This window comes from Ictalurus furcatus, chromosome 19, assembly GCF_023375685.1.
Source record: "Ictalurus furcatus strain D&B chromosome 19, Billie_1.0, whole genome shotgun sequence".
Lineage (NCBI taxonomy): Eukaryota > Metazoa > Chordata > Actinopteri > Siluriformes > Ictaluridae > Ictalurus > Ictalurus furcatus.
In genome coordinates, this window is record NC_071273.1 from 18,652,643 (window position 1) to 18,668,908 (window position 16,266).

At 37.6% G+C, this 16,266-nt stretch overlaps 1 protein-coding gene across 5 annotated transcripts in view; it reads right to left on the minus strand.

Annotated features, from left to right (window-relative positions):
* cped1 (cadherin-like and PC-esterase domain containing 1) overlaps positions 1 to 16,266 on the minus strand; it is an 80,931-nt gene that overhangs the window by 4,451 nt on the left and 60,214 nt on the right. For 3 of the 5 annotated variants that reach the window (XR_008388524.1, XM_053649947.1, XM_053649946.1), the window contains exons 15-18: positions 12,147 to 12,243; positions 7,438 to 7,574; positions 3,001 to 3,221; positions 61 to 162 (exon numbers count right to left, since the gene is read on the minus strand). Coding sequence is in view for 2 of the 5 variants with exons in the window: in XM_053649947.1 (XP_053505922.1) it covers positions 61 to 162; positions 3,001 to 3,221; positions 7,438 to 7,574; positions 12,147 to 12,243 (557 nt within the window). In the remaining 3 variants the exon portion in view is untranslated. Of the gene's footprint in view, positions 1 to 60; positions 163 to 1,198; positions 2,329 to 2,986; positions 3,222 to 7,437; positions 7,575 to 12,146; positions 12,244 to 16,266 lie in introns of those variants that run through there. The other 2 variants (XR_008388523.1, XR_008388525.1) reach the window with 2 other exon arrangements.

Genomic DNA, 16,266 nt, shown 5'->3' on the forward strand with positions numbered 1-16,266 from the left:
TAGAAGTAAACAGGTGTGTGTGTGTGTGTGTGTGTGTGTGTGTGTGTGTGTGTGTATTACCTCTCAAGGACCTGCTGCATGGTCCTCAGATGCTCCAGACTGAGCCACTGGACCCCTCCAGCAACCAGCACTGTCTGAGGGGAGTTTTCCAGAGGTCGTGACCTGCCATGGGAGACAGTCAACATTGCCAAAGGTTAAAGTTCAAAGCCACATCTGTGAGCAGGAATCATCAGATCTTCACTATTCATGCGTACAAGCTGGAGCAAGCACATACACCATGTATGAACATTTGAAACTAATCATTATTAAATTGTTCTTAAACGGATTATTAAATGGAGAAGTTCTTTATGGATTTTTGTTTTATTGGAAACAATATAGATTTTGATCACTCTAAAGACATGTAGCACACAACATGCAGCTCTCTTGAAGACCTAACTTCCTTTCCAAGTGTTCCTGACATTCATCTTTAATATTTTCCTTATTTAGCGATCATCCTGTCCTTTTATTAATGTTTTCTGCATGGCAGTAATACTGATCAAAATGCAGTAAAATATTAAAAACTCCAGGTGTCTAAAAATATTGACTAGTAATATGTACATACTGATATGTAGTTAATAATCATTGAGCTGAAGTCAAAAAAAGTTCCATTCACCACATCCTAACTGTAAAAGCAAACCTGTTCAGTTCCACTGCTCAGTTCCTTATGCATACAAACACGTACACACACACACACACACACACACACGCACGTGCACGCACGCACACACACGCACTATAGCATCTGTGCAGCATATCCTTCCCCTCCTCAGTGCCCACATCTGTAGCTAGAATAGTTCAGCAGCAGTAATTTTTTTTACACACCCTGATTACTTACACAGCTCACATCACATGACAAATGCCTACATACGTATTGCCTTTTAACCAAACTGACACATTCACAACTTACAGCCCACAAACGTCTCACACACACACTTTGATCATTCTAATACTCTTATAGTGCTTATACTGTATGTTGTGTGCAGACTTAACCACCTTTCCAAAATTACCCACAGAACCATGAACCCAATTAATCTGAGTTCTCTGTTCTTATAGGTCAGAAGGTGTAACAGCAGCTATAACTGTAGTAATTCAAATCACATGTTTATATTAATGCTGTCCTTATAATATGCTTTTGTTTCTATAGTAACAGCTAACTCACAAGAACTTTTATGGTGGACGCTCCACATAATCCATCCGTTTCCCATAGCACTTATCCTACACAGGGTTGTGGGGGAGCCTAGGGAACTCGAGGCACACCCTGGACAGGGTGCCAACCCATCACAGGGCACAATCATACACACATTCACACGATATGGACAAATTGGAAAGGCTAGTCAGCCTACGAATACATGTCTTTGGACTTGGGGAGGAAACCCCCAAAGCACAGGGAGAACATGCAAACTCAGCACACACAGGGCAGAGGTGGGATTCGAACCCCTAACCATGGAAGTGTGAGGCAAACGTGCTAACCACTAAGCCCCCAAACCCCCTTCACATAATCTAAGTTTATTATAATAAACTTATTTGCTCTTCATTAACAAAGAAGTTTTCTGTATGGAGACACTTAGTTAGCATTAATGGAAGGAGTCTTCAGTGTCAGCATTTTATAACAGTTTTCCAATGTGGAAATGTTTTTCAGGATAAAGGACTTTTTCTGTTTCTTGGGCATTCTTGCCGTTTATTGGTTACATGTCATGTTTATTAACTCCAAAGTGTGGGAATGACTGTATATACCTGTTATAACCCATTGCTGTTTATAGCTGCTATAACATGGAACTTATTTAGCAAATTTCTGTGGTAAAAGAAGAATAAAACAGAAGTTGCTGTTATCGGGGTGAGAAACAGTGTTCCTCTTTGTGTCGGGCCACATCACACCCCTCCGTTGTTGATTATTTCCCTGACTGTTTTATTAATAACATATTAAGCTCAACAGGTACATACATGAATTTAGCGTGAACTGAACTGACTGAAAAACAACAACTATAATTAATAGGAAAAAACTGGTAGAAGTATGAGGGCGCATGGTGGCTTAGTGGTTAGCATGTTCGCCTCACACCTCCAGGGTCAGGAGTTTGAGTCCCACCGTGGTTTCCTCCGGGTACTCCGGTTTCCTCCAAAGACATGCAGACAATCAGTAGGCTGATTGCATGTCTAAAGTGTCCGCAGTGTATGAATGGGTGTGTGAGTGTGTATGTGATTGTGCCCTGCGATGGACTGGCACCCTGTCCAGGGTGTACCCCACCTTGTGCCCGATGCTCCCTGGGATAGGCTCCAGGTTTCCCCGTGACCCTGAAAAGAATAAGGGGTATAGAAGATGGATGGATGGTAGAAGTATGTAAATGAGAAACCCAATTGCAAGATCTACCAGGATCCTAAATTAATAATAGTCTAAACAAATGAAGTTGAATAGAATAAAGGTGGTGAAAACAACATGCAAATGAGGGGTTTGTATGAGGAATATGAAGTTCATGCAAGAGGTAAGTATAGGAATTGAAGAAAATTTAAGTTGATAATATTATAATTTGGTAATATCAAGAAGGTTTAAATTGAAACAAAACAAACAAACAAAAAAAAACAATTCCCATTATTACCACTTGGAAATTTTCTTTCTTCAAATGGCAGAAATGAATTACCCTCAGTTAGTACATGTCTGTCGGTTGTATTAATCTAAACAGTGAACCATCACTCTATTTGCATAGAGACCCAAATTGCAAGTTTATTAAGGCAAACCTGCTAAAAACACACATGTTTCCTGATCATTTCAAAAACCTTTTAGTAAATCTGTTTTAGGAAACCAGAGCCTAACAGCATTTAAATATAGTTTATGGCCCATGTTTTATGTACACATTACAACAATCTTGCGCTGGTTATGTAAGATACTGTTTAACACAATATAAGGTACTCGGACAAATCTCTCACAGACATAAACATTCACACGTATACATACACGCATGCCCGAACCTTTCTATGAGCTGTTCCAGCGCTTGCTGGAAGGTGGGTCTCTGGTTCCTGTGCAGCCAGAATTGGGGGTAATAGGAGTAGCTGATGAGTGTTCTGCCCTGGTTCAGATTGTGGTAGATGATGGTATCGTGAGCCTTGTCCCAATCCTCCAGTGTAGTGTTTACTCGCTCCATCAGGTAGTACATCATCCCCCGGTTAGTAGAATCACCGATGAACAGGACCTGAGAGAGAACAGGTATCACACAGTCACCCAATCACACCACAGATAACAGAAACACGAGCTGAGCCTACTTATTAGTATTATTACATAGCTGCATCTCTGTAGTTATAAAGACACCTTAGCAGTTCGAATATTTATTTAGTAATGCAAAACATTTCTTCATGCTTTACTCTCCAGAATGTATATGCCAATTTATTTGCTTTTGTTTTTGTTTCATTAAAGGAATAGTCCAGTGATTTTCAGCTTATTAGATTTTCAGTCCATTTGTTGTGCAGTTAGAAGAGAATTTACAGAGAAATTACTAGAGAGATTGCAATCGATTTTGATTTTTGTACATATTTTCCTGTACAGAGAATAAGAACAGAAAACCGGATGTACTTAAATCTCAGGTATAATGGAGGCCACTTGCAGAATTCCACAAATATACATTTCAAATGTGTATTTTTTCAATAACAGCACATCCTGAACTGCAACTTGGGAACTCTATCTCCATCATACTTTATACACTACTGTATATGGCCAGAAGTACAGTACATGGACAGCTGACCATCACATCCATAAGTGCTTGTTGAACATCCAATTCCAAAGGCATGGCATTCTGGGAAGGCTAGATTTATTCATTACTAACGCTGCCTTACATCAAATTAAGTGTAAAAAAAAAATTCAGAAAATTATAACAAATATGTAGACTTGACTTGTGAGACAGACATGCATCATGATGTGCACACAGTTACACTCAAGTCAGTTTGGCAGGAACAGTGTGTGTCTGACCAAAGTCAACACACACACACACACACACACACACCCTATCACCATGGCATCGGAGAGAAACAGTCCGGATCAAACTGAGAAATTCAAGCCGACACACACTTCTGCCACTTCTCCACCCCCCGTTCTCCCTCTCTCAGCCTGCTGCCGTGGATCAAGGAAAAGAGGGATGAATGAAAGGAAAAAGAGAAGGAGGGAGTGAGTAAACAAGTGTGGCATTGTAAGGGTTTTCCACAAGCTGGTGGAGATCACAGCCTCTCAGCGGCAGTTCACATGTCCATGGTGGACAAGTTGGAATGACAAATGCCAGCATTAATCACAAAAGATACACATGTGTGTGATGAAGAGCAGCTCCAATTTCTACTAAGTGTTGTATCCATGGTCGTGGTCATACAACACACACTACAAACACTCAGAACAATGCACAGATTCATTAACTAACGAATCCGCCATCTCAAACAAACAACCGTGACTCGTTAAAAAGAAAAACATTGTTCTGCCAAGCTAAATCTCCAAGCCATGAAATATGTTCTTTTTTCTTTTCTTTTCTTTTTGTATTCAAATTTTCACAGTTAAACACAGACCATTTGATATCCACAGGCACTTTCCATCACTCTTAAATACAAATAAAATAAATAAATTAAATAAAAATAAATAAATAAAGGATATTCCCGATGTTAAAATGCATAACAAATATACAACACTTTAAAACAATTTCTTTCTTTTTTTTTCCTTTCGTAGATCGTGTGCATTAAACTTACTTGAGAATTTAAATAAATAAATAAATAGTCAAAGAAACCCAAATATTATACCACTGGCTGATTTTCTTTGTTTATTTTCTGATTACAGTTATTTCTTTATTTACTTATTTAAAAATTCTTTCATTCATTTTAAAGAATGTATTGGTTAAAAAACATCATTATGTATGTTGGCATAGGAAAACCCTTTCCTCACACCACTTTCGTAAAATATATTTACATTATCTTAAAATTAAAGTGTGTTATTTAACCAGAAAACCCAAATTCTGACCAAAACCTAATTATTCATCGTTCTTAGTCCAGGCTGCTATTAAAACAAATCCTGAGCTATTCCCAATGACTCACTAACATTCTGTGGACTATTCATCTCCGAGACCCTGAGAGCTCTTTAACTGAGGACGTGGGTGTCACAGCTGATCTAGTGCCTCTTAAATCAGGAAGTGGAGGAGGAAAAGTCCTGCTGAGGAGCCGAGAGCCTGTATCGTGCATGTAGAGAATCAGGATCCAGGTTTTGGCTCAGAGTTCTGAACCTGCACTGTTTTTAATCTAATCATTTATGAGAGCTCTTATAAAAGATGGATGTGGAGAGACATTATTTTCTCCATCTATATCTAGATAACGAGTGGAGGAGATTAACTTGCCCTACAGCAGCATATAAAGTAAAGCAGTTATGCCTATATCAGTAGAGAAGGAAAGAGGGAGAGAGAGAGAGAGAGAGAGAGAGACGTCTCAATTCATCTTTTGACCCTCTAGATATTCAGGATAACGTTGTTCTTTATTAAATATGTGCACTCTAAAGCTCATTTTGCCATCTATTAGTGAAGCACCATTCATTTCATCTGCTGACTTCTTACGTACGCTTGTGTAACAACTGAAACCTCAACAGGTCGAACTTGGAAAACATATTTAAAGGTGAACTGCTCTTAGTAAGCTGTATAAGCCATGGTTGAAATGTAAATATTTGGTATTTGCTCACATTCAATTTAGTATAAGAGTTATATTGTATAGCTAATTAAGTCAATAAGTAGTGAATCCAGCAGTTATTTAGCAACATTAGCACTTCATTAGTGTTTTCATAGTTTAATTCATGTTATGTTCTCATAATTTTTCCTTATGCGAAGAAAAGAATTTCACTGTGCATATGTATATGTGATTAATAAAGACTCATTATCATTATATTCTTGGTGCTAGTTGTTCCTCCTCAGTAACTACTGTTTCTGTATATTAGCATAAACACTTGCAAATCTACCTGAATTGCAGCACTTCATACAGATACTTCATTTCACGTCTTCGTTAATACCTTTTTTTCAGTGTATAAGTTCCTTACTGTCGTTTTTACCAGTTTTTGCAGTCTTTGTATGTACTAAACACAAAAAAAAAAATAAGATTTAATATTTATCTAAGGAATAAAACACAATAGGGTGCACTGTTATAAGAAATGATTCAATGATGGAGTGATGTGATGAAGCAGAGTTACTATCACCACACCAAAGCTGATTACTTTCCAATACCAGCATGTCCTATAGTGTTTGCTTTGCAAATAATTACTTTTTTTTAAATTAATTAAAAGAATACTATAGCATCCTGTTTATCCATTAACAGTTACACTTAATGTCTTGGAATGTCCATGAAACAAGTTATTTCCTGTTGTCACTTATGTTCTAGAAACTATAAACAGTCGTTAACTCACCATCCTCGTTTCTTCTCTCTTTTATTTAATAAGACAAAAAAAAGGCATTCCTGTGTCGGAAAACTTAGTTATACAAAGTGCTGACATTTTTGCAAAGTTTTAAATATGCATTTAAACTTTGCCTTTTTTTTCTGTACATATTTTGTTGTATAGAAATATTTATTTGTGGATTCTACTGTATGCCTTCTATAAAGTGTTAAATAAAACTTTTCTTAGAGAAAATTTCACTATACCAACCAATCTTCGAAATTCACTTAAATTTACTTCTAAATTTACGTACATTATTGATTAGCAATACAAATGTTAATATTTGTCATGGCAATAAAGCAACCTTTTGACTTTGATATTATTCACTATTTTGCATCTAAATCTATTATTTTAATTCATTAATGAAGTTGAACTTTATTGTTAAATTGTTAAACAACCAATTTGATATTTCAATACTGTTTCTTATAGATAATGTTGGCTAAATAAATAAACAAACATACAAACAAAAATATTATATTAAATAATATATATATATATATATATATATATATATATATATATATATATATATATTTAAATAATATCTAAAAAATACTTAAATTCATTGTTAAAAATCCAATACGTATTTTGATACGATAAAATTATTGCTTATGTTTCAACAGATAATTTGCATTTTTGCCCAAAAATAAATTGCTACTATGCAAAAATGTGTTAATAAGATATTTGCATGAATTTGTATGTATATTTACATGATTGTGCTTAGCTTTTATAACTTTCATTTCTTATAACTTTTTTTTTTTTTAATTATACATGTAATAAATATGATGTAAAATACTCATCCTGAGTATTACAAAGCATTCCTTAATTACCAAAAAAAATTATGTTCGAATAGTTGAAAAGCTGTTGTATTCACTACTGATATACACATACAGTTTTAGCTATGAGTTAATAACACTGAAGTGTTATTACTGATTTCAGTTAAGAGTATGAAGTGATGGAGTTAATTATCTTACCTTTTTGTCCATCATGCATCGCTGCAGCTGTGGCTGCTCCAATACAGGGTGGTAACAGCTGTCCGGTTGCCAGGCAACTTCCCGCCAATCACATGTCCTGTTATCTGAACAGCTAAGGCATGGCACCACCCAGCGCCCTGTACACAACCGTGTAGATTTTCACAATCTGATGCATCTATCAGTAGATTTCCAGTTAAACTATAGATCACTGTGATAGTATTCACAGTGCTTCACTTTTTCCACATTTTGTTATGTTACAGCCTTATTCCGAAATGGATTAAATTTGTTATTTTCCTCAAAATTGTACAAACAATACCCCATAATGACAACGTGAAAGAAGTTTGTTTGAAATCTTTGCAAATTTATTAAAAATAAAAAACAAAAAAGGACATGTACATAAGTATTCACAGCCTTTGCCATAAAATTCAAAATTGAGCTCAGGTGCATCCTGTTCCCACTGATCATCCTTGAGATGTTTCTACAACTTGATTAGAGTCCACCTGTGGTAAATTCAGTTGATTGGACATGATTTGGAAAGGCACACACCTGTTTATATAAGGTCCCACAGTTAACAATGCATGTCAGAGCACAAACCAAGCCATGAAGTCCAAGGAATTGTCTGTAGACCTCCGAGACAGGATTGTATCGAGGCACAGATCTGGGGAAGGGTACAGAAACATTTCTGTAGCATTGAAGCTCCCAATGAGCACAGTGGCCTCCATCATCCATAAATGGAAGAAGTTTGGAACCAGCAGGACTCTTCCTAGAGCTGGCCGCCCGGCCAAACCGAGCGATCGGGGAGAAGGATCTTAGTCAGAGAGGTGACCAAAAACCCGATGGTCACTCTGACAGAGCTCCAGTGTGTCTCTGTGGAGAGAGGAGAACCTTTCAGAAGAACAACCATCACTGCAGCACTCCACCAATCAGGCCTGTATGTTAGAGTGACCAGATGGAAGCCACTCCTCAGTAAAAGGCACATGACAGCCCACTTGGAGTTTGCCAAAAGGCACCTGAAGGACACTCAGACCAAGACCAAGACAAAGATTTAACTCTTTCGCCTGAATGGCAAGCGTCATGTCTGGAGGAAACCAGGCAACACTCATCAACTGGCCAATACCATCCCTACAGTGAAGCATGGTGGTGGCAGCATCATGCTGTGGGGATGTTTTTCAGCGTCAGGAACTGGGAGAGTAGTCAGGATCGAGGGAAAGATGAATGCAGCAATGTACAGAGACATCCTTGATGAAAACCTGCTCCAGAGCGCTCTGGACCTCAGACTGGGGCGAAGGTTCATCTTCCAACAGGACAACGACCCTAAGCACACAGCCAAGATAACAAAGGAGTGGCTACAGGACAACTCTGTGAATGTCCTTGAGTGGCCCAGCCAGAGCCCAGACTTGAACCTGATTGAACATCTCTGGAGAGATCTGAAAATGGCTGTGCACCGACGCTCCCCATCCAACCTGATGGAGCTTGAGAGTTCCTGCAAAGAAGAATGGGAGAAACTGCCCAAAAATAGGTGTGCCAAGTTTGAAGCATCATTCTCAAAAAGACCTGAGGCTGTAATTGGTGCCAAAGGTGCTTCAACAAAGTATTGAGCAAAGTCTGTGAATACTTATGTACATGTGCTTTTTTGTTTTTTATTTTTAATAAATTTGCAAAGATTTCAAACAAACTTCTTTCATGTTGTCATTATGGAGTATTGTTTGTAGAATTTTGAGGAAAATAATGAATTGAATCCATTTTGGAATAAGGCTGTAACATAACAAATTGTGGAAAAGGTGAAGTGCTGTGAATACTTTCCAGATGCACTGTATGCAGCTGCTCAAGATTATTGATCTACCTGTATATAGATAAATAATGAATAAATGTGAATAAATAAACCTGTGAATAAATGAATCATCATTATAAACTTGAGTTCTGGTATGTAAGCAGTGTTTTAATAAGCTGAGAGATGGATAAAACTATTGTGGTGTAATGTGCAGGGTCATGTTTCGGATGAAGGATCTACAATATGGGATTCATTTGGAATAGAAAGGGATTGTAAATCTTGGTTCAACTGAGAAAAAAAATGCATTAATCATGCATTGATTCATTGACTGAACAAGAGAAAATGAAGGATATCTCCAACCAAAAAAGTATGATGATTTTTTTCTGTTTAAGTGTAACATCTCTTCATCTCACACACCAACTTATAATCCCCCTACTGAGCCCCCTGTGTGTCATTTGTTTTGACACTTCTCTATTCTGGTCACAATCACCATTCAGTGATTTAAGGGTTTAGTAGTCTCTCATTTACACACACAAAAAAAAACACAACTGATTAAGGAAGACACTTTTTTTCCCGAATTATTCCTAATAATGTTTCCTTATGTTGACATTACACTATATTACATTGATGTTAAATGCACTGATTGAAAATGCACTTCGTAATACATTTTGAAAAGTTGGTACCCCATCTAAAGAGAAGTGAAATAAAACTGCAATGTATGTCTACTACACATTAACTCAAAATCTAACCAAATTATTATCATTTATTTGTGCTCATTTCTAAAGCAAAACCAGTCTGTGCTTATTATTATTATTATTATTATTATTATTATTATTATTATTATTATTATTCAACAGAGCTTGAATCTGATTGGCCAGAAGGTTGATTAACAGTCCTTGCAGACTGCGATTCAAATCACAGGTTTATACTAATGCACCACCCTCTAATATGTTAGAACATGGCACCTTTTGTTTGAACCCACCCATTTTTATCAAGTGATCAAAAATATTGGAACATATGACAGATAGGTGTTTCTTGCTGCCCAGTTGTGCCCTGTTAAATTGACTGTTTAAAGAATGAATAGCTCTGAACATCTACTCTTGGTTTGTGCCCTAGGTTTTACCTATGAAGACTGCATTTGTTGTTAAAAAGGATAAACCAACATGAAGATCAGAAAACTGTCTATGGGAGAAAAGCAAGCCATTTTGAAGCTGAGAAAAGAGGGAAAATCAATCAGCACCATTTCACAAGCATCGGGCATAGCCAATATAACAATTTGCAATATCCTGAAAAAGAAAGAAACCACTGGTGTACTAACAACCAAACATGGAACAGGTCAGCTGAGAACAACAACAACAGCAGTTGATGATAGAAACATTGTGAGGGCTGTGAAGAAAACCCCCAAAACAACAGTTAGTGACATCACCGATAACCTTCACAGGGCAGGGGTGAAGGTATCACAATCCACCATTCGAAGAACACACCAAGTGCAGAAATATAGAGGCCATACCACAAGATGTAAACCAGTCATCAGCAGTAAGAATCGGAAAGGCAGACAGGAATTCGCAAAGAAATACAGAGATGAGCCAAACAGCTCTGGAACCAAGATTAACCTCTACCAAAGTGATGGAAAGTCCAAAGTGTGGGGGCTTTCAACCTTAAGCCAGTTGAGCAGCATTTCACCTCCTGTCGAGGATACTAAAGGGAGAGATGCCCTGAAACAAACAACAGCTGAAAGAAGCTGCAGTACAACCATGGAAAAGCAACACAAAAGAAAAAAGCAACAGTTTGGTGATGTCCATGTCACCAGCTTGATTGCAAGCAATAGATATGCAACCAAATATCAAGTGTTATTTACTTTAACACGATATGTTCCATTACTTTTGCTCGCCTAAAAATGAGGTGGTCTGCCACAAAAGGTGCCATGTTGTTTAACACATCTAGATGTAAATATCAGGAAATGAAAGCTGAAATTCTGATCTGTCGTCTCATACTCGTCTTTTGATCCCAAAACCAAAAGTATATTCAGTGTATAGCAAAAACAAAAGAATCTTCTTTGCTTTTCCAATACTTTTGGAGTGGACTGTATATATAATAACACCTAATTCACAGGGACTTGGTGACATTTTCTGTAAGGAGATGTTTTATTTAACATTTTTGGAAGGAGTCTCCAGTGTCGGAGGTAAAGCTGTAAGTTTTCCACCATGGGAAAGACTTTGCGCTTTGCAGTTAGTAACAAGCTGAATATGTTTATGTCTAATTAACTTCAATAGAAATTGAGGGAACTCACTAACGTAAGTATAAAGCTGCTATAACATTTATAACTTATACAGCTGCTATAACATAAGTGATAACTTCTTTCGCAGATGTTCCACAACATTAAATGTAACAATAAACAGATAACAGACACAATGTGTAATTTAGCTTTGGTCTAAGAGGAGTAAAACACTTCAGGAACTGTGTTATAGAAAAATAATCACCTTTGAAGTGGTAATGCCCTTCTCCTTTGCATTAAACTATGGGGTCTGTTATTATTCAATTCATTTTTATTTGAATATTGCCTTTAGTGGGATTATAAACTAGTATTAGTCTTTCATCTGAGCTTACATAACGATTTTTTTTTATTTATTTTTTTTTTACATTAAGCATTTGATTAGCGCAGACCGGGTAACACTTACAGACAAATGTACATATGTTCAGTGTGAAAACATAACTAGAAATTATTTTTCCACAAAAGTACCCCAGGGTCAAAATCATACATCATTTTGGAGTGAGGAAATATATCAAGATCATATCTCTAGAAAAGCATTTGCACCACCTGTTTTATCCACGTTTGAGTTATATCTGCGTGCTTAGCATTGATAGGGCTGTAGATCAACAATTACCAAAGGGAATCGTGTACTACAGTGTACTGTCACAGAACGCTGCCTCAACTCACCAGGTTCATCTCCTGAAGAGCAAGGCTGAGATGATTTGAGCTCAGAAACAGGCTCCAGACCACAGGGTTGATCAGGTCTGACCACCAGGCCACAGTCCTGCAGGCAAGACAGAAACAGAGTGTGACAAATGCAGGAGAGGTGAGATGAAGTGAAGTAAACTTTTATGAACTGAGGACAATAAAACACAGCTGTCTTAGTGGATGTAAACTCAGTGAGGTTGATTTTTTCGGTGTGTATTTTCCCACTCTAGGCTTTTCTCTCCTTCTCTCTTTCGCTGTACTAAATCAAAGTGGGTTAACACCACCGCCTGCCCCGCTACAGCCTTGCCAGCCGTCTGGTGTCAGAGGTCAAACTAACTGAAGAGTATCGAGGAGGCCGATGTGACCTCCACAGGCCCCGGTGGGAGCCATCAGGTCTGGTTCTCTTACTGAGAACCGATCACCCTCTTACCCCACTATCCACCCTGCCTTCACCCACTGCGCTTTACACAGAGGCTTCACACGGCCACGTCACATTCCCCATCGAGCTGCCGCTGCTCTCAACAAAGTGCCACAAGACAACTTAACAGGGATTTTCTTGTTCATACCTGCGGTCAGTGTATCCGCACAAACACGGGAGGACTTTTTGATTCAGCGCAGGGCCGCATAAATCAGCGTGCTCAGGCGGCGGAAACTGATCGGCACTTTTCTTCTGCGCACTCGCCCAGAAACCTCACACCCTCACGCTAAAGAAAAACATTTGTAATTACAGGACATTTAGAGATGGATCATTTTTCTTTTTTCTTCTCCCCATGTGTCATCTCTGCATTCGTTCTGCCAGAAAAAGAGGTCAGGTGCCAATAATTTTGAAAAGAAAACATGTTCAAATAAGTTAATGCTTATATTATTAATCAAATATACATACATATAATTAATTGATTATGAATACATAATAGAACACAATATATGCTTTTTGGGCTAATTTTCATATAATCATTCTGAAAATGACTGTATTCAGTTTAACTACTACCATAAGCAACTGCATAAAATAGAAAAATATATATATTTTATATAAATCAATTTAGTTATAATATACTAAATAAATAATTACTTTAGTAAATTATGTCAGTACATATTAAAAAAATATATAAAAAAAATAAATTATGTGTACATATACACACATATATATATATATATATATATATATTATATATATATATATATATATATATATATAAAAATATATATATATTATATATATATATATATATATATATATATATATATATATATATATATATATACACACACACACACACACACACGCACAATTCAAGGTCCATGCTGGACTCTCCCCTTCAGTTCACCCCACAGGTTCTCTATGGGGTTCAGCTCAGGGGACTGGGATGGCCATGGCAGGACCTTGATTTTGTGGTCAGTAAACCATTTTTGTGTTGATTTTGATGTATGTTTTGGATCATTGTCCTGCTGGAAGATCCAACCGCAGCCCATTTTAAGCTTTCTGGCAGAGGCAGTCAGGTTTTCATTTAATATCTGTTGGTATTTGAGAGAGACACTGATGCCATGTATCATAAAATGTCCAGGTCCTCTGGCAGAAAAACAGCCCCAAAACATTAAAGACCACTACCATATTTAACCGTGAGCATGAGGTACTTTTCCATATGGCTCCCTCTCTGTGTGCACCAAAACCACCTCTGGTGTTTATTGCCAAAAAGCTCTATTTTGGTTTCATCTGACCATAGAGCCCGATCCCATTTGAAGTTCCAGTAGTGTCTGGCAACCTGAAGACGCTCGAGTTTTTTTTGAATGAGAGTAGAGGCTTTTTCAAACAAACCTTTCCAAACAACTTGTGATGTAGGTGACTTCGGATTGTAGTTTTGGAGACTTTCAGATTCCAAGACGCATCTAACTTCTGCAGTTCTCCAACTGTGATCCTTGGAGATTTTCTGGCCACTCAAACCATCCTCTTCACAGTGTGTTGAGACAATATAGACACATGTCCAATTCCAGATTGATTCCTAACATTTCCAGTTGACTGGCGCTTCTTAATTATTGCCCTGATGGTGGAAATGGCCATTTTCAATGTTTGTGCTATTTTCTTATAGACATTTCCCATTTTGTGAAGCTCAACAACCTTTTGCTGCACATCACAGCTATATTCCTTTGTCTTACCCATTGTTATGAATGACTAAGGGAATTTGGCCTATGTTTTACCTCGTATTTATATCCCTGTGAAACAGGAAGTCAGGGTTTGACAATTTCCTGTTCCTAGTCACCCAGGTGTACTTAAAAATGTCAAAGGGAATATCAATGGGAATATACTTCAAGTATATTTTTCTCATATGAACTCTGAGGGGTGCCAATAATGGTTGCACACCTATATTTAACAAATATATATATATTTTTTTTTATAAACCTGTGTTTTGTTTGCAACTGTTTGATATCCATCACAGCAGAGTATTTTTGTGAATTTTTTGAAGATCTAAAGGTTAAACAATAAAGAAAAAATTTTCACAGCCTTCTTTGCTCATATTTATCAAGGTTGCCAATATTAGGGGAGTGGTATTAAAAATACACATAATAACAAAGTAACAAATACATTCTCATAAAATGTCAAATGATACAACAAACATAACTAGAGAAAAGCTAAATTAAAAATGCCTTAGTGCATATGTGTGTCTGCATATGGTAGCCACTCATGTCTATTACAGTACTGTAATCTCCAGTGATCAAAGCGTGGGCCTAAACCGTGCCGATAGAGCCGTCCGGATTACCCTCCCATATCCTCCATTAGATCAGTTGCCACAGTGCGTACTTCAGGAACAGCCTGAATAAAACCCTTAACACTCCTCAACAGCCCTCCACTTTCAAGAGAGCTCTCAGAGAAAAGTCCACCTGGACTACAATAAGCTTGATTAAAGGACAAAACCTCGATCAGTGGCTGCTGTGGGATGCAGAAATGAAAGCAATGCACAAGAGATTAGAAAGTGTTACTCCTTAAGAAGAAAAAGAATCAAGAAGGATCAAGTATTTTGTAGATCAGCAAATAATTTATCGTTCACCACTTAATCCCATCTCTAACTCCAATTCATTGAAATAATGATCCAGGCATGAGTGGAGAAAAGTAATTTTAGATATTTACAGTACTAGCTAAGACATGTTACTTAGCATACTGTAACATTACCCAAAAACTAGTCAAATTATTCTTTGTTCATACTTCTCCTAGAGGGGTCAATCTCATACCACATTTGCTCAGCATGATGCCAAGATATCCATGATGCTAAATTGTCATGATGCTAAATGTTGCCATGGAGATGAAGTCAATTAACATGTTGTGCTGGGAAAACAGGAAATTTGGCCTAATTCCTCTGTACATTGCGCAGTGTGACTCAAAGTTCACATGCATGTTCAGTATTATGGCAGAATAACTCAGTGGTTAAGATGTTGGACGACTGATTGGAAGGTTGAGTGTTCAAATCCCAGCACTGCCAAACTGCCACTGCTGGACCCTTGAGCAAGGCCCTTAACCCTCAACTGCTCAGATGTAAGTTTCTCTGGAGAATGCCAAATGCCGTAAACGTAAACAGGCCAAGACCATCTCATGAAAAAGACACTCCTACACCCTTGGTGCTTGGACCCACCAATTGCTGCTTGCAGCTGATGCTTTTATAGCAAAAAGAACCACCATTTGAGTAGCTTCATATTTTCCTTTACATTGACAAAGATTAAATTATAGCTGAGCAAGTGGACTCCAACATCCCAAACAGAGATTGCCCTGAGGAAATCACACTAGCTGATTGGAGCAGGTGCACAGCTGCCATTTTGGTCCATTTGTGGTCACAGAGTGAAGTGGCCTCCCAAAGTGCCTCCCATGTAATCCTTCAGAAAATAGGATTAGGAAAAAACTCCAGCCTGTGATCTGATAGAACGGTGTATGGAGTCTAGGATTAAAGTTAATCTAAACCATACAGGGGTCAGCCACTTTGAGAGCAGCTGGAGAAAATGGCAATGATTTAAAACATGTCAGGTCTCTTTATATAGAGAGAGAGCAGGGGGGAAGACAAAGGGGATTCGGTTTCATTGTAATTGGACTAGCTGTGTTTTGTTTGGTCGAGACACT